Here is a 17,979-nt window from a genome sequence, read left to right on the forward strand (position 1 = left end):
CACGAGAGCAGGTTAGAGGGAAGGGCGTGCGCGCGATAGCGGGAGATGGACGGGGATGCGCGCGCAAGAGCGGGTTAGAGGGAGGGGGATGCGCGCGCGCGATAGCGGCAGATGGACGGGGATGCGCGCACGAGAGCGGGTTAGAGGGAGGGGGATGCGTGCGCGAGAGCGGGTTAGAGCGAGCGGGATGTGCGCGCGTGAGAGCAGGTTAGAATGAGGGGGCGTGCGCGAGTGCTGGTTAGAGGTAGGGGGATGTGCGCGCGAGAGCGGGTTAGAGGGAGGAGGATGTGCATGCGCCATAGAGCGGGTGAGAGGGTGGGGGCGTGCGCGAGAGCGGGCTGGGGGGTGGATGTGCGCGCGTGAGAGCGGGTTAGAGGGAGGGGAATGTGCACGCGCGATAGAGCGGGTTAGAGGGAGGGGGATGCGTGCGGGAGAGCGGGTTAGAGGGAGCGGGATATGCGCGCGTGAGAGCAGGTTAGCGGAAGGGGGCGTGCGCGAGTACTGGTTGGAGATAGGGGGATGTGTGCGCGAGAGCGGGTTAGAGGGAGGAGGATGTGCGTGCACCATAGAACGGGTGAGAGGGAGGGGGCGTGTGTGAGAGCGTGTTAGAGGGAAGGGGATGCGCGCGAGCGCGCAATAGCGGGAGATGGACAGGGATGCGCGCGCGAGAGTGAGTTAGAGGGTTGGGGATGCGCGCGCAAGAGCGGGTTAGAGGGAAGGGGATGTGCGCGATAGCGGGAGATGGACGGGGATGCGCGTGCGAGAGTGGGTTAGAGTGAGTGGGATGTGCTCGCGAGAGCGGGTTAGAGGGAGGGGGATGTGCGCGTGAGAGCGGGTTAGAGGGAGGGGCACGTGCGCGAGAGAGTAGTTAAATGGATGGGGATGCGCGCGCGAGAGCAGGTTAGAGGGAAGGGGATGCGCGGGCGCGATAGCGGGAGATGGACGGGGATGCGCGCGCGGGCGATAGCGGGAGATGGACGGGGATGCGTGCGTGAGAGCGGGTTAGAGGGAGGGGGATGCGTGCGCGAGAGCGGGTTAGAGGGAGGGGGATGTGCACGCGCGTGAGAGCGGGTTAGAGGGAGGAGGATGTGCGTGCACCATAGAGCGGGTGAGAGGGAGGGGGATGTGCGCGAGAGCGGGTTAGAGGGAGGGGGATGTGCGCACGCGTGAGAGCGGGTTAGAGGGTGTGGGATGTGCGTGCGTGAGAGCGGGTTAGACGGTGCGGGATGTGCGCGCGTGAGAGCGGGTTAGAGGGAGTGGGGTGTGCGCGCGAGAGCGGGTTAGAGGGTGGGGGATGTGCGCGCGTGTGAGAGCGGTTTAGAGGGTGCGGGATGTGCGCGCGTGAGAGCGGGTAAGAGGGTGCGGGATGTGCGCGCGTGAGAGCGGGTTAGAGGGAGTGGGATGTGCGCGCGAGAGCTGGTTAGAGGGAGGGGGATGTGCGCGCAAGAGCGACTTAGCGGGACGGGGATGTGCGTGCACGAGAGAGCGGTTTGGGGGGGGATGCGCGTGAGAGCGCGGGTTAGAGGGAGGGGAATGTTCGCGCGCGCGGGTTAGAGGGAGGGGGGATGTGTGCGCGAGAGCGGTTTATACGGAGGTGGATGCGCGCACGAGAGCGGGTTAGAGGGAGGGGGAGGCGCGTGCGCGAGAGCGGGTTAGAGTGGGATGTGCGCGCGTGAGAGCGGGTTAGAGGGAGGGGGCGTGCGCGAGCGATAGAGTGGGTTAGAGGGAGGGAGCGTGCGCGAAAGCGGGTTAGAGGGAAGGGGATGCGCGCGCGAGAGCGGGTTAGAGGGAGCGGGATGCGCACGCGAGAGCGGGTTAGAGGGAGCGGGATGTGCGCGCGCGAGAGCAGGTTAGAGGGAGGGGCACGTGCACGCGAGAGTAGGTTAGAGGGATGGGGATGCGCGCGCGAGAGCAGGTTAGAGGGAAGGGGATGCACGCGTGTGCGCGATAGCGGGAGATGGACGGTGATGCGCGCGCGAGAGCGGGTTAGAGGGAGGGGGATGTGCGCGTGAGAGCGGGTTAGAGGGAGGGGAATGTGCGTGCACGAGAGAGCGGGTTTGAGGGAGGGGGATGTGCGCGCAGGAGAGCGAGTTACAGGGAGGGGGCTGCGCGCGAGAGAGTGGGTTAGTGGGAGGGGGTTGTGCGCGCGCGAGAGAGTGGGTTAGTGGGAGGGGGTTGTGCACGCGCGAGTGCGGTTTAGAGGGAGGGAGATGTGCGCCCACGTGCGCGGGTTAGAGGGAGGGTGATGTGCGCGCCAGAGTGGGTTAGAGGCAGGGGGATGCGCACGCGCGACAGCAGGTTAGAGGGATGGGGGATGTGCGCGCGCGAGAGCAGGTTAGAGGGAGGGGGATGCGCGTGCGAGAGCGGGTTAGAGGGAGGGGGATGCGCGTGCGCGTGCGAGAGCGGGTTAGAGGGAGGGAGCGTGCGCGAGAGCGGGTTAGAGGGAGGGGAATGTGCGAGCGCGATAGAGCGGGTTAGAGGGAGGGAGCGTGCGCGAGAGCGGGTTAGAGGGAGGGGAATGTGCGAGCGCGATAGAGCGGGTTAGAGGGAGGGAGCGTGCGCGAGAACGGGTTAGAGGTAGGGGCACGTGCGCGCGAGAGTAGTTAGAGGGATGGGGATGCGCGTGCGAGAGCGGGTTAGAGGGATGGCGATGCGTGCGCGCGAGAGCGGGTTAGAGGGAGGGGCACGTGCGCATGAGAGTAGGTTAGAGGGTTGGGGATGCGCGCGCGAGAGCGGGTTAGAGGGAAGGGGATGCGCACGTGCGCGCGATAGCGGGAGATGGACGGGGATGCATGCGCGAGACCGGGTCAGAGGGAGCGGGATGTGCTCGCGAGAGCGGGTTAGAGGGAGGGGGATGTGCGCGTGAGAGCGGGTTAGAGGGAGGGGAATGTGCGCGCGCGATAGAGCGGGTTAGAGGGAGGGAGCGTGCGCGAGAACGGGTTAGAGGGAGGGGCACGTGCGCGCGAGAGTAGTTAGAGGGATGGGGATGCGCGTGCGAGAGCGGGTTAGAGGGATGGCGATGCGCGCGTGCGAGAGCGGGTTAGAGGGAGGGGCACGTGCGCATGAGAGTAGGTTAGAGGGTTGCGGATGCGCGCGCGAGAGCGGGTTAGAGGGAAGGGGATGCGCGCGTGCGCGCGATAGCGGGAGATGGACGGGGATGCATGCGCGAGAGCGGGTCAGAGGGAGCGGGATGTGCTCGCGAGAGCGGGTTAGAGGGAGGGGGATGTGCGCGTGAGAGCGGGTTAGAGGGAGGGGAATGTGCGCGCGCGATAGAGCGGGTTAGAGGGAGGGAGCGTGCGCGAGAATGGGTTAGAGGGAGGGGCACGTGCGCGCGAGAGTAGTTAGAGGGATGGGGATGCGCGCGCGAGAGCAGGTTAGAGGGAAGAGGATGCGCGCGCGCGCGCGATAGCAGGAGATGGACGGGGATGAGCGCGCGAGAGCGGGTTAGAGGGAGCGGGATGTGCGCGCGTGAGAGCAGGTTAGAGGGAGGGGGCGTGCGCGAGTGCTGGTTAGAGGCAGGGGGATGCACGCGCGAGACAGCAGGTTAGAGGGAAGGGTCTGTGCGCGCGCGTGAGAGCGGGTTAGAGGGAGGGGGATGTGCGTGCACGAGAGAGCGGGTTTGAGGGAGGGGGATGTGCGCGCGCGAGAGCGGGTTACAGGGAGGAGGATGTGCGCGAGAGAGCGGTCTAGAGGGAGGGGGATGTACGCTAGAGAGCGTGTTAGAGGGAGGGGGATGTGCGCGCGCGAGAGCGGTTTAGAGGGAGGGGGATGTGCGCGCGCGAGTGCGGGTTAGAGGGACTGGGATGTGCGCGCCAGAGCGGGTTAGAGGCCGGGGGATGCGCGCGCCAGAGCGGGTTAGAGGCAGGGGGATATGCGCGCACGAGACAGCAGGTTAGAGGGAAGGGGATGTGCGCGCGCGTGAGAGCGGGTTAGAGGGAGGGGGATGTGCGCTAGAGAGCGTGTTAGAGGGAGGGGGATGTGCGCGCGCGAGAGCGGTTTAGAGGGAGGGGATGTGCGTGCGCGCGAGAGCGGATTAGAAGGAGGGGGATGTGCGTGCGAGAGCGGGTTAGAGGGAGGGGGATGTGCCCGCGCGCGTGCGAGAGAAAGTGCGGGTTAGAGGGAGGGGGATGTGTGCGCGCGAGGGCGGGTTAGAGGGGGGGGGGATGTGTGCGCGCGAGGGCGGTTTAGAGGGAGGTATATGGATGTGCGAGAGTGGGTTAGAGGGAGGGGGATGCGCGTGCGAGAGCGGGTTAGAGGGAGGGGAATGTGTGCGTGCGAGTAGGTTAGAGGGATGGGGATGCGAGCGCGAGAGCGGGTTAGAGGGAAGGGGATGCGCGCGTGCGAGCGATAGCACGAGATGGACGGGGATGCGCGCGCGAAAGCGTGTTGGAGGGAGGAGGGGTGCGTGCGCGAGAGCGGGTTAGAGGGAGCGGGATGTGCGCCATAGAGCGGGTTAGAGGGTGGGGGCGTGCGCGAGAGCGGGTTAGAGGGAGCGGAATGTTTGCGCGCGAGCGCGGGTTAGAGGGAGGGGGATGTGCGCGTGCGAGAGCGGGTTAGAGGGAGGGGGATGTGCGCGCGCGAGAGCGGGTTAGAGGGAGGAGGATGTGCGCGCGCGAGAGCGGGTTAGAGGGAGGGGGATGTGCGTGCGCGAGAGCGGGTTAGAGCGAGGGGGATGTGCGCGCCAGAGCGGGTTAGAGGCAGGGGGATTCGCGCGCGAGACAGCAGGTTAGAGGGAAGGGGATGTGCGCGCGCGTGAGAGCGGGTTCGAGGGAGGGGGATGTGCGTGCGCGAGAGCGGGTTAGAGGGAAAGGGGTGCGCTTGCGAGAGCGGATTTGAGGGAGGGGGCGTGCGCGAGAGCGGGTTAGAGGGAGGAGGATTTGTGCGCGTGAGAGCGGGTTAGAGGGAAGGGGATGCGCGTGCGAGAGCGGATCAGAGGGAGGGAGATGTGCGTGTGCGAGAGAGCGGGTTAGAGGGAGGGGGATTTGCGCGCGCGAGAGAGCGGGTTAGAGGGAGGGGGATGTGCGTGCGAGAGCGTGTTAGAGGGAGGGGGATGTGCGCACGCGAGAGAGGGTTAGAGGGAGGGGGATGCGCATGCGAGAGCGGGTTAGAGGGAGGGGGATGTGCGTGCGAGAGCGGGTTAGAGGGAAGGGGATGTGCGCACGCGAGAGAGGGTTAGAGGGAGGGGGATGCGCGTGCGAGAGAGGGTTAGAGGGGGGGCGTGCGCGAGAGCGGGTTAGATGGAGGGGGATGCGCGTGCGAGAGCGGATTAGAGGGAGGGGGGTGTGCGCGCGCGAGAGAGGGTTAGAGGGAGGGGGATGCGCGTGCAAGAGCGGGTTAGAGGGAGGGGGATGTGCGCGCGTGAGCGAGAGAAAGTGCGGGTTAGTGGGAGGGGAATGTGTGCGCGTGAGGGCGGGTTAGAGGGAGGGGGATGTGCGCGCTCGAGGGCGGGTTAGAGGGAGGTGGATGCACGTGCGAGAGCGGGTTAGAGGGAGGGGGATGCGTGGGTGAGAAGGAGCGGGATGTGCGCGCGCGAGAGTGGGTTAGAGGGAGGGGGATGCACGTGCGAGAGCGGGTTAGAGGGAGGGGAATGTGCGCGTGCGAGAGTAGGTTAGAGGGATGGGGATGCGAGCGCGAGAGCGGGTTAGAGGGAAGGGGATGCGCGCGTGCGAGCAATAGCGCGAGATGGACGGGGATGCGCGTGCGAGAGCGGGTTGGAGGGAGGGGGGTGCGTGCGCGAGAGCGGGTTATAGGGAGCGGGATGTGCGCGCGTGACAGCAGGTTGGAGGGGGTGTGCGCGAGAGCGGGTTAGAGGTAGGGGGATATGCACGCGAGAGCGGGTTAGAGGGAGGAGGATGTGCGTGCGCCATAGAGCGGGTGAGAGGGAGGGGCCGTGCGCGAGAGTGGATTAGAGGGAGGGGGATGTGCGCGCGCGTGAGAGCGGGTTAGAGGGAGGGGGATGTACGCGCGCGTGAGAGCGGGTTAGAGGGAGGGGGATGTACGCACGCGAGAGCGTGTTAGAGGGAGGGGGATGTGCGCGCCAGAGCGGGTTAGAGGGAGGAGGATGTGCGTGCGCCATAGAGCGGGTTAGAGGGAGGGGGCGTGCGCGAGAACGGGTTAGAGGGAGCGGGATGTGCGCGCACGAGAACGGGTTAGAGGGAGGGGGCGTGCGCGAGAGCGGGTTAGAGGTAGGGGGATATGCGCGCGAGAGCGGGTTAGAGGGAGGAGGATGTGCGTGCGCCATAGAGCGGGTGAGAGGGAGGGGGCGTGTGCGAGAGTGGATTAGAGGGAGGGGGATGTGCGCGCACGTGAGAGCGGGTTAGAGGGAGCGGGATGTACGCGCGCGAGAGCGGGTTAGAGGGAGCGTGATGTGCGCGCATGAGATCGGGTTAGAGGGAGGGGGATGTGCGCGCCAGAGCGGGTTAGAGGGAGGAGGATGTGCGTGCGCCATAGAATGGGTTAGAGGGAGGGGGCGTGCACGAAAGCAGGTTAGAGGGAGCGGGATGTGCGCGCGAGAGAGCGGGTTAGAGGGAGGGGGATGTGCGCGAGAGAGCAGGTTAGAGGGAGGGGGATGTGCGGGAGAGAGCGGATTAGAGCGAGGGGGGATGTGCGCGCGCGAGAAAGCGGGTTAGAGGGAGGGGTTGTGCACGCGCGAGAGCGGGTTAGAGGGAGGGGGATGTGCGCGCGCGAGAGCAGGTTAGAGGGATAGTGAATGTGCGCGCGCGAGAGCGGGTTAGAGGGAGGGGGATGTGTGCGCGGGAGAGTGGGTTAGAGGGAGGGGGCGTGCGCGAGAGCGGGTTAGAGGGAGGAGGATGTGCGTGCGCCATAGAGCGGGTTAGAGGGAGGGGGCGTGCGCGAGCGCGGGTTAGAGTGAGGGGGATGCGCGCGCGTGAGCGGGTTAGAGGGTGGGGGGTGCGCGCGTGCGACCGAGACCTTATTAGAGGGAGGGGGATGTACGCGCACGTGAGAGCGGGTTAGAGGGAGGGGGATGTGCGCGAGAGAGCGGGTTAGAGGGAGGGGGATGTGCGCGTGCGAGAGCGGGTTAGGGGGAGGGGGATGTGCGCGAGAGAGCGAGTTAGAGGGAGGGGGATGTGCGGGAGAGAGCGGGTTAGAGAAAGGGGGATGTGCGCGCGCGAGAGCGGTTTCGAGGGAGGTGGATGTGCGCGCATGCGAGAGAGCGGGTTAGAGGGAGGGGGATGTGCCGCCGCGCGCTTGAAATAGCGGGTTGGAGGGAGGGGGGATGCGCGCGCGAGAAAGCAGGTTACAGGGAGCGGGACGTGCGCGCGCGAGTGCAGGTTAAAGGGAGGGATATGCGCGCGCGAGTGCGGGTTAGAGGGAGGGGGATGTGTGTGCACGAGAGAGCAGATTAGAGTGAGGGGTATGCACGCGCGTGAGCGGGTTAGAGGGAGGGGGATGTGCGCTAGAGAGCGTGTTAGAGGGAGGGGGATGGGCGCGCGCGAGAGCGGTTTAGAGGGAGGGGGATGTGCGCGCGCGCGGGTTAGAGGGAGGGGGATGTGCGCGCGGGAGTGCGGGTTAGAGGGACTGGGATGTGCGCGCCAGAGCGGGTTAGAGGCAGGGGGATGCGCGCGCGAGGCAGCAGGTTAGAGGGTTGGGGGTGCACGCGAGAACGGGCTAGAGGGAAGAGGATGCGCGCGCGCGCGAGAGCTGGTTAGAGGGAAGGGGATGTGCGCGCGCGTGAGAGCGGGTTAGAGGGAGGGGGATGCGCGTGCGAGAGCGGATTAGAGGGAGGGGGATGTGTGCGCGCGAGAGCGGATAAGAGTGAGGGGAATGCGCGCACGTGAGCGGGTTAGAGGGAGCGGGATGCGCGCGCGCGAGAGCGGGTTAGAGGGAGAAGGATGTGCGCGCGAGCGTGGCTTAGAGGGAGGGAGATGTGCACGGGCATGAGAGCGGGTTAGAGGGAGGGGGCGTGCGCGAGAGCGGGTTAGAGGGAGGGGGATGTGCGCGCGAGAGCGGATTAGAGCAAAGGGGGATGTGTGCGCGCAAGAGCGGGTTAGAGGGAGGGCAATGTGCGCGCGCGAGAGCGGGTTAGAGGGAGGGGGATGTGCGCGCGTGAGAGCGGGTTAGAGGGAGGGGGATGTGCGCGCGCAAGAGCGGGTTAGAGGGAGGGGGATGTGCCCCCATGCGCGCGAAAGAGCGGGTTAGAGGGACTGGGATGTGCGCGCCAGAGCGGGTTAGAGGCAGGGGGATGCGCACGCGCGCGAGAGCAGGTTAGAAGGATGGGGGTGCGCGCGAGAGCGGGTTAGGGGGAGGGGGATGCGCCCGTGCGCCCGAGACCGGGTTAGAGGGAGCGGGATGTGCGCGTGTGAGAGCGAGTTAGAGGGAGGGGGATGTGCACGCGTGAGGGCGGTTTAGAGGGAGGGGGATGTGTGCGTGCGAGTGCGGGTTAGAGGGACTGGGATGTGCGCGCGCGAGAGCGAGTTAGAAGGAGGGGGATGTGCGCGCGCGAGAGCGGTTTAGAGGGAGGGGGATGTGCGCGCGCGAGAGCAGGTTAGAGAGTAGGGGATGCGCGCAGGTGCGTGAGCGGTTTAGAGGGAGGGGGTGTGCGCGTGTGCGTGAGAGCGGGTTAGAGGGAGGGGGATGCGCGCGCGTGAGAACGGGTTAGAGGGAGGGCGATGCGCCCATGCGCGAGAGCGTGTTAGAGGGAGGGGGATGTGCGCAAGCACGCGAGCGGGTTAGAGGGAGGGGGATGTGCGCGCGCGAGAGTGGGTTAGAGGGAGGGGGATGCACGCGCGAGAGCGGGTTAGAGGGTGGGGATTCGCGAGAGCGGGTTAGAGGGAGGGGGATGCGCACGCGAGAGCGGGTTAGAGGGAGGGGGATGTGCACACGAGAGCGGGTTAGAGGGAGGGGGATGTGCGCGCGCGCGAGAGCGGGTTAGAGGGAGGGGGATGTGTGCGCGCGCGAGAGCGGGTTAGAGGGTTGGGGATGCGCAGGCGCAAGCGGGTTAGAGGGAAGGCGCGCGCGAGAGATTGGCAGGGGTGGCGAACGAGGGGATAATATTGGAGAGGAATACCAAGGTACACAGAATATTGGGAAAGATAAAAAGTACAAGGATAAGGAATTGTAAGTTAATAGGTGGGGACAAAGTAAGGGAGAAATAATATGTCTAAATCAGGGTTAATGTGCATGTGAATGCACGGAGTATGGTTAATAAGATTGGTGAGTCGCAGGGGTGGATTGCTATGTGGAAATATGATGCGGCGATTACAGAGACCTGGCTCAGGGAAGGGCAAGTCTGGGTGCTAAATATTCCTGGATGCAAGGTGTTCAGGAAAGATAGGAAAGGAAGAAAAGGGGTAGGGGTGGCAGTATTGATTAAGGAGAGCGTTGCAGCACTGGAGAAATAGGATTGCCCAGAGCGGTCAAGGATAGAATCTATTTTGCCAGATCTGAGGAACAAAAAGGGTGCAATTACATTGCTTGGTTTAGTCTATAGACCACCAACTAGTGGTAAGGATGTGGAGGAACAAATCTGCAGGGAAATTACAGACAGTCGCAAAAGTTAGAGAGGGGGATTTGAATTATCCAAATATAGACTGGGACAGTAGTAGTGTAAAGGGCAGGGAGGGGCAAGAGTTCCTAGAATGTGTTCATGAGTATTTTCCACAGCAGAACATTTCCAGTCCAATCAGAAGGCAGGCACTGCTAAAGCTGGATCTTGGGGATGAGGTGGGCCAAATGGAACAAGTGTCAGGAGAACATTTAGGGAACAGTGATCATTGTATCATAAGGTTTAGGTTGGCTATGGAAAAGGACAAGGGACAATCCAGAGTAACAATAATGAACTGGGGGAGGGACAACTTCAATGGGGTAAGAATGGATCTGGGCCAAATAAATTGGAGTCAAAGTTTGGCAGGAAAAATGGTAGCTGAACAATGGGCTACCTTCAAAAAGGAGCCAGCTTGGGCACAGTCAAGGTACACTCCCTTGAAAGGGATAGGGAAGAAAAGCAAATACAGAGCTTCATGACAAGAGGTGTAAATTAAGATGAGTAAAAAGTGTGCTTATGACAGGTGTTGTTAGCAAAGAATTGAGAACCTGGCTGAATACAGAAGGTTCAGAGGGGAGGTGAAAAAGCAAATGAGAAAAGTGAAGAGGGAGCGTGTAAAGAGACTGGCAACTAACATAAAAGGGAATTCTAAAGTCTTATTTTGGCCACACAACAGACTTGTGAGTAAAGCTATAGCTCATGGAATAAAAGGGACAGTAGCAACATGGATCCAAAATTGGCTGAGTGATAGGAAACAGAGAGTAATGGTTAATGGATGTACTTTTGGCTGGAGGAGCATTTGTAGTGGATTTGGGACCCTTGCTTTTCCTGCTATATATTAATGATCTAGAGCTTGGTGTACAGGATACAGTTTCAAAATTTGCAGATGATACAAAACTTGGAAGCATTGTGAACTGTGAGGGGAATAGTGTAGAACTTCAAAAGGACATAGATAAGTTGGTGGAATGGGTGGGCAGGTAGCAGATGGAGTTCAATGCGGAGAAGTGTGAAGTGGTTGATTTTGGTAGGAAGAACATGGAGAAACAATATAAAGGGTACAACTCCAAAGGGGGTGCAAGAGCAGAGGGTCCTGGGGGTATATGTGCATATGGCATTGAAGGTGTCGGGACAGGTTGAGAGAGCAGTTAATAAGTTTACAGTATCCTTGGCTTAACTCATAGGAGCACAAGAGCAAGGATGTTATGTTGAACTTGTATAAGACATTAGTTTGGCCTCAGCTGGAGTACTGCATCCAATTCTGGCCACCTTATTTTTGGAAGGATGTGAAGGCTCTGGGAAGACTGCATGAAAGTTTCATAAGAATGATCCCAGGGATAAGAAACTTCAGTTATGAAGATAGATTGGAGAAGTAGAGACTCTTTTCCTTGGAAAAAAGCTGTGAGGAGATTTGATAGAGATGTTCAAAATCATGAGGGATCTGAACAGAGTAGATAGGGAGAAACTGTTCCCACTCATTAAAGGATTGAGAACAAGAAGGCACAGAAATAAAATGATTGGCAAAGGAAGCAAAAGCGATCTGAGAAAAAATGCACACAGTATGTGGTTAGAGTCTGGGATGTTAGAGTATAGAGAGCAGTGGAGGCAGGTTCAATCAAGGCGTTCAAAAGGGAGTTGGACTGTTATTTTTTTTTATTCATTCACGGAATGTGGGCTTCGCTGGCTGGGCCAGCATTTATTGCCCATCCCTAGTTGCCCTTGAGAAAGTGGTGGTGAGCTATTTTCTTGAACCGCTGCAGTCCATGCGCTGTAGGTGCACCCACAGCGCTGTTAGGAAGGGAGTTCCAGGATTTTGACCCAGCAGTGAAGGAACAGTGATATATTTCCAAGTCAGGATGGTAAGTGGCTTGGAGGGGAACATCCAGGTGATGGTGTTCCCATCTATCTGCTGCCCTTGTCCTTCTGGATGGTAGCGGTCATGGGTTTGGAAGGTGCTGTGTAAGGAGCCTCGGTGAATTCCTGCAGTGCATCTTGTAGATGGTACACACCCTGCTGCTACTGTGCGTCGGTGGTGGAGGGCGTGAATGTTTGTGGATGGGGTGCCAATGAAGTGGGCTGCTTTGTCCTGGACAGTGTCAAGCTTCTTGAGTGTTGTTGGAGAGTATTCCATCACACTCGTGACTTGTGCCTTGTAGATGTTGTACAGGCCTTGGGAAGTCAGGAGGTGAGTTACTTGTCGCACGATTCCCAGCCTCTGACCTGCTCTTGTAGCCACAGTATCTATATGGCTAGTCCAGTTCAGTTTCTGATCAATGGTAACCCCCAGGATGTTGATAGTGGGGGATTCAGTGATGGTAATGCCATTGAACATCATGGGGTGATGATTGGATTCTCTTGTGTTGGAGATACTCATTGCCTGACACTTGTGTGGCGCAAATGTTACTTTCCACTTGTCAGCCCAAGCCTGGATATTGTCCAGATCTTGCGGATGGACTGCTTCAGTATCTGAGGAGTCGCAAATGGCGCTGAACATTGTGCAATCAGTGAACATCCCCACTTCTGACCTTATGATGAAGGAAGGTCATTGATGAAGCAGCTCAAGAAGGTTGGAATGAGGACACTACCCTGAGGAATTCCTGTAGTGATGTCCTGGAGGTCAGATGGCTGACCTCCAACAACCACAACCATCTTCCTTTGTGCTAGGTATGACTCCAACCAGCAGAGAGTTTTCCCCCTGATTCCCATTGACTCCAGTTTTGCTAGGGGTCCTTGAAGCCACACTCTGTCAAATGCTGCCTTGATGTCAAGGGCAGTCACTTTCACCTCGGGAGTTCAGCTCTTTTGTCCATGTTTGAACCAAGGCTGTAATGAGGTCAGGAGCTGAGTTGCCCTGGTGGAACCCAAACTGGGCATCAGTGAGCAGGTTATTGCTAAGCAAATACCACTTGATAGCATTGTTGATGACCCCTTCCATCACTTTACTGATGATCGAGAGTGGACTGATGGGGCAGTAATTGGCTGGGTTGGATTTTCCTGCATTTTGTGTACAGGACATATATAGGCAATTTTCCACATAGCCGGGTAGATGCCAATATTGTAGTTGTACTGAAACAGCTTGGCATGGGGCGCAGCAAGTTCTGGAGCTCAATCTTCAGTACTGTTGCCGGAATGTTGTTTGGGCTCATTGCCTTTGCAGTATCCAGTATCTTCAGTTGTTTCTTGATATCACGTGGAGTGAATCGAATTGGCTGAAGACTGGCATCTGTCATGCTGGGGACCTCCAGAGGAGGTCGAGATGGATCCTCCACTTGGCACTTCTGGCTGAAGATTGTAGCAAATGCTTAAGCCTTACCTTTTGCACTGATCTGCTGGGCTCCTCCATCATTGAGGATGGGGATATTTGTGTCTGCTTCCTCCTCCAGTGAGTCGTTTAATCGTCCACCACCATTCACTAATGGATGTGGCAGGACTGCAGAGCTTAAATCTCATCCGTTGGTTGTGGAATCCCTTAGCCCTGTCTATCACTTGCTGCTTATGCTGTTTGGCAGGCAAGTAGTCCTGTGTTATAGCTTCACCAGGTTGACACCAGGTATGCCTGGTACTGCTCCTGGCATGCCCTCCTGCACTCTTCATTGAACCAGGGTTGATCCCTGGCTTGATGGTAATGGTAGAGTGGGGAATATGCTGGCAATGAGGTTACAGATTGTGTTTGAGCACAATTCTGCTGCTGCTGATGGCCCACAGCACCTCATGGATGCCCAGTCTTGAGTTGCTAGATCTGTTCAAAATCTATTCCATTTAGCATGGTGGTAGTGCCACAGAACATGATGGAGGGTATCCTCAATGTGAAGGCAGGACTTCATCTCCACAGCGACTGTGGTGGCCACTCCTACCGATACTGTCGTGCATCTGCGGTAGGCAGATTGGTGAAGATGAGGTCAAGTATGTTTTTCCCTCTTGTTGGTTCCCTCACCACCAGCTGCAGACCCAGTCCTAAGTTCTTTAGGACTCGGCCAGCTTGGTCAGTCGTGGTGCTACCGAGCCACTCTTGGTGATGGACATTGAAGTCCCCCACCCAGAGTATATTCTGCACCCCTACCACCCTCAGTAGTTCCTCCAAGTGGTGTTCAACACGGAGGAGCACTGATTCATCTGCTGAGGGAGGTTTCCTTGCCCATGTTTGACCTGATGCCATGAGACTTCATGGGGTCTGGAGTCGATGTTGAGGACTCCCAGGGCAACTCCCTCCTGACTGTATACCACTGTGCTGCCACTTCTGCTGGGCCTGTCCTGTCGATGGTGTCTGGGATATTGTCTGTAAGGTATGATTCCATGAGGATGACTATGTCAGGCTATTGCTTGACTAGTCTGAGAGACAGCTTTCCCAATTTCGGCACAAGCCCCCAAGATGTTACTCTGGAGAACTTTGCAGGGTCGACAGGGCTGAGTTTGTTGTTGTCGTTTCCGGTGTCTAGGTCAATGGTGGGTAGTCCATCCGGTTTCTTTCTTTTTTAGTGACTGTGTAGCGGTTTGTTATAACTGAGTGGCTTGCTAGGCCCTTTCAGAGGGTATTTAAGAGTCAACTACATTGCTGTGGGTCTGGAGTCATGCATAGGCCAGAACAGGTTAGGTTGACAGATTTCAAATTCCACCATCTGCCGTGGCGGGATTCGAACCTGGGTCCCCAGAGCGTTATCCTAGGCCTCTGGATCACTAGTCCAGCGACAATACCAATAGGTTATCACCTCCCCTGAAAAGGAAGGATGTGCAGGGTTTCGGGGAGAAGGCAACAGAATGGCACTAAGTCAATTGCTCATTCAGACAATGGACCGAATGGCCTCCTTCTGTGCTGTAAGGATTTTGTGATATCATTTTGGTTTCCTTACCTAAGGAAGGATAGACTGGCCCTAAGGTGAGTGAAACAAAAGTTCACAAGACTGATTCCTGGAGAATTTATTAGTCGAGGCCTAGATTCCCTGGAATTTAAAAGAGGTGAAGCACATAAAATTCTTAAAGGGAGCCACTGGGAGGATGTTTCCCCAGGCTGGGGAATCTAGAACACGCGGCACAGTCTCAGGATAAGGGGTCGATCATTTAGGACTGCGACAAGATGAGAAGAAATTTCTTAAAGGGCTGTGAATCTTTAGAATTCTCTATCGAGAGAGCAGTGGATGTTTAGTCATTGAACATAATCGTAACAAAGCCATGCTTTATATCGAACATGACTTTATTTATTGGGCTGAAACCATTGGTTGAGCCTCAAAAAACTGAACAACAGCATTTCAAGTGACTTAAAACAGCAGCTTCTTAGAGCTGAATAATAACACAGCTGCACCCTGCAAATTCCAAAGCCATTGTAATGGAGCCAGACTGTATGGAGGAACCCATCAGAGACAATCACCAGAGAGGAATTTGATTGCCCCATCTCCTGACCCATTCACGAAAACATCCAGACAGCCTGTGTATTCAACTGGTTATGGAACAAGGCATTAGACTTGGGACAATGGACTCTGACTGAGAAAGGAACTTTTTAAGCCGTAACCTAATCATGTCTAAACTATGGACCTGGAATCTGGAATCAACTTGCAATAAGTTTGGGTAACTGGTCAGTTGGTGAGGGTGGTGGGGGGGGGGGGGGGTGGGTTCATGTGATGATTTTGTGTTGAAGAAACTGTTTTTCTCCAGGCCGGAAAACAGAACAAAGACACCAAAAAAGATGAGGTGAGCACTCTCCCTCTCTCTCCATCCATCCTTGAAGCTCCTGCCGTGCCTTTTTCACCAGCTATTTGCTGAGGGCAGCATCAAAAAACCAACCCAGCAGCTGCTGACTCCTGAAGACCAAATAGAAACCATCTGTCAACATCTTTAAGTAGTTCTGTTACAGAATTCAGAAAGACCAGTCTGAAGCCACCTAAGCCATTAATCCATATAACGTTACGACCGGGATGGGAGGAATGTGTGAATTATCAAGCCCCACTACTCCACAGGCTGTACAATTAAGTTAAAAGTTTAATTTTCTCACCAAAATAGCCAATCGTCTATTTCTCCCACTGGTGCCCAGAATAAAAGAGTTTTCAACCAGGCTTCTTTCAATAAATCTTTCAGAACGATTGTTTATTATGAAACAAAACTTCTGTTAACAGGTTGTAAGTACTGGTTAATACACAGTTGTAATCGGGAAGTATAACTATCTATCTCTTCCTAACAAATTCCCAGCACACACAGACAAACAAAGGACAAACAGATAGAGTCTCTCTGCAGAGATGGGCTTTAGAGGATGGGTGTTATAAATTAAAGGATAAAGCTTGCCGGGCCTCGACACTGTCGATCTGGAGTGTTCTCATGTGAAGATGGGCAGTTGGTCCCGGTGTACGTCTGGAAGTTCTCACCAACTGGTCTCATCTTTGCAAGTCCAAGGGCAGACCAGTTACACTCAGATGAGGTTTCTTTGGCTACAGGCTGATAGCAACACACAATTGCAGGCAAGGTAGAGAGAGGAAGAGACACATACACAGTTAGGGAAGCCTGCCTTCCTCAGCTGTTCCCAAAAAGACAGCATTCTAAACCAGGAGGTTCAAAACTTATGTTTTTTTCTCTCTTCCATGTGAATTCCAGTAAGTTACCAACCTTTGCCTTTTGAGTTTTTTCCCCATCAATTAAAGTGATTGCAGTTCAAAACAAACAACCAGATCTTCCTCAAGCAGCATAAAGGTCAGGTGATTTCTTGGAAGCAGCCAGCTTGTTGACAGTTCCAAGGTGAACTTATGACCTTTTAAAAAAAAAAATCCCAGGTTAGCACCCAGATATACAGATAATGCCAAGTCCTTCCATTTGTAAAAGATAAATTCAGTCTTGAGTGATGTGATTCTAACAACAGAACTAATTTTCGTTTGAAAAACTTACAAGAAAACCTGTCTGTATGAGTCTTTTACAGTCACAGTACAGAAACAGTTAGACACTCACTGAATTGGTTATTGTGTTCAAACGAGGAGTGGGAAAAGCGGGGAGCCATTTTACCAGTTCTTGACTGTAACAATATTCAAAACAGAACAATAAATTTTCGATAAGTTAATTAAAAGATATGTAGATAGTGTGGTAAGGTGTTGTGGGGTGAAAGATCAGACAAAATCCTGTTGAATGGCAGAGTAGACTTGAAAGGCAGATGGCCTTCTTAAAGTCTGATTTATGCTCTTATGATTTTATGACACTGGCATAATCTTATGAAGCACTCTGATTTAGGAATGCTTGGGGCATGGATGACAATGTCCTCTGAGGGGTGCCACTGTGCCACCCACTTCCCGCATGACCATGCCACACGATGCTGTGAAGGGTTCTGATGTCAGGCCCGCTTATCCCCTGCTTCTATTGTGATGCCAACAACCTTTATCTACCGGCTCACTTGATGCCCACTTTCCAAATTTGAAGCAGGCAGGTCTGTTCAACAAACTGGGAAGCTCTGCACAAACCAACCTTTAGCCATTAACTTTGTAGGACCTCATGGCTCCTGGACAATCTAAACCAGGAACATTTTGATTTCAGGACATCATTTCTGGAGTCACCTCTGGTTCTGAGTCACATACCCTGCCACATGCTAAAGCCCAGTTGCCATGGAGCTGGTTGATTGACAATGTCAGGCTCGCCCCGGTTGCCATGGAGCTGCTTGATTGACAGTGTCAGGCCCTCCCCGGTTGCCATGGAGCTAGTTGATTGACAGTGTCAGGCCCGCCCCCGTTGCTATGGAGATGGTTGATTGACAGTGTCAGGCCCGCCCCGGTTACTATGGAGATGGTTGAGTGTCAGGCCCGCCCTGGTTGCCCGGGCAGCAGCGTCCAGGCCGGGACCTGGGCAGTGAGTGCTGGCCGAGACCGCGATGTCGGTGCTGTTCAGCCGGAGCTCGCTGGCGCTGGTTCTGGGAGTGCGGGAAGCGGCCGTGGAGCCTGGCCGGAGCGGGCAGCAGCTGCTGGAGGAGCTGAAGGCAGAGAACGGGCGCAGTGTGTGGGACAGGCGGCTAGTGCAGGCCGTGTCCGGCCTCCTGCTGCTCGGATGGCTGGACAACTCCATCCTGCTGCTGGGCGGGAGGACACAAGAACTGGAGGCGGTGAAGGAAGCGTGGATCCGGAGAGCACTGAGACCACCCCGGGGATTCCGCATCAGAGCAATGGGTGAGTGATCCCGCGGAGAGAGAGACTGGGAAAAGGAGAGAGATTGGGGAAAAGGAGAGAGGGAGAGAGATTGGGGAAAAGGAGAGAGGGAGAGAGATTGGGGAAAAGGAGAGAGGGAGAGAGATTGGGGAAAAGGAGAGAGGGAGAGAGATTGGGGAAAGGAGAGAGGGAGAGAGATTGGGGAAAGGAGAGAGGGAGAGAGATTGGGGAAAAGGAGAGAGGGAGAGAGATTGGGGAAAGGAGAGAGGGAGAGAGATTGGGGAAAAGGAGAGAGGGAGAGAGATTGGGGAAAAGGAGTGAGGGAGAGAGATTGGGGAAAAGGAGTGAGGGAGAGAGATTGGGGAAAAGGAGAGA

The 17,979-nt window shown here is 56.8% G+C and overlaps 1 protein-coding gene across 1 annotated transcript; it reads left to right on the plus strand.

Annotated features, from left to right (window-relative positions):
• Nucleotides 1–17,148: 17,148 nt before the first annotated feature.
• LOC144678208 (storkhead-box protein 1-like) lies at nt 17,149–17,644 on the plus strand. The gene is made up of 2 exons (XM_078538075.1): nt 17,149–17,221; nt 17,264–17,644. Exon 2 carries the CDS (start codon nt 17,334–17,336, stop codon nt 17,631–17,633), a length of 300 nt encoding a protein of 99 aa, XP_078394201.1. The 5' UTR covers nt 17,149–17,221; nt 17,264–17,333; the 3' UTR covers nt 17,634–17,644.
• The last annotated feature ends 335 nt before the right edge of the window (nt 17,645–17,979 follow it).

The sequence above is a fragment of the Cetorhinus maximus genome, unplaced genomic scaffold (assembly GCF_964194155.1).
Source record: "Cetorhinus maximus unplaced genomic scaffold, sCetMax3.hap1.1 HAP1_SCAFFOLD_3798, whole genome shotgun sequence".
NCBI classification, from domain to species: domain Eukaryota; kingdom Metazoa; phylum Chordata; class Chondrichthyes; order Lamniformes; family Cetorhinidae; genus Cetorhinus; species Cetorhinus maximus.

What these genes read in the sequence shown, in the direction of transcription:
- LOC144678208 (XM_078538075.1), top strand. Translation starts at nt 17,334, where the DNA reads ATGTCGGTGCTGTTCAGCCGGAGCTCGCTGGCGCTGGTTCTGGGAGTG.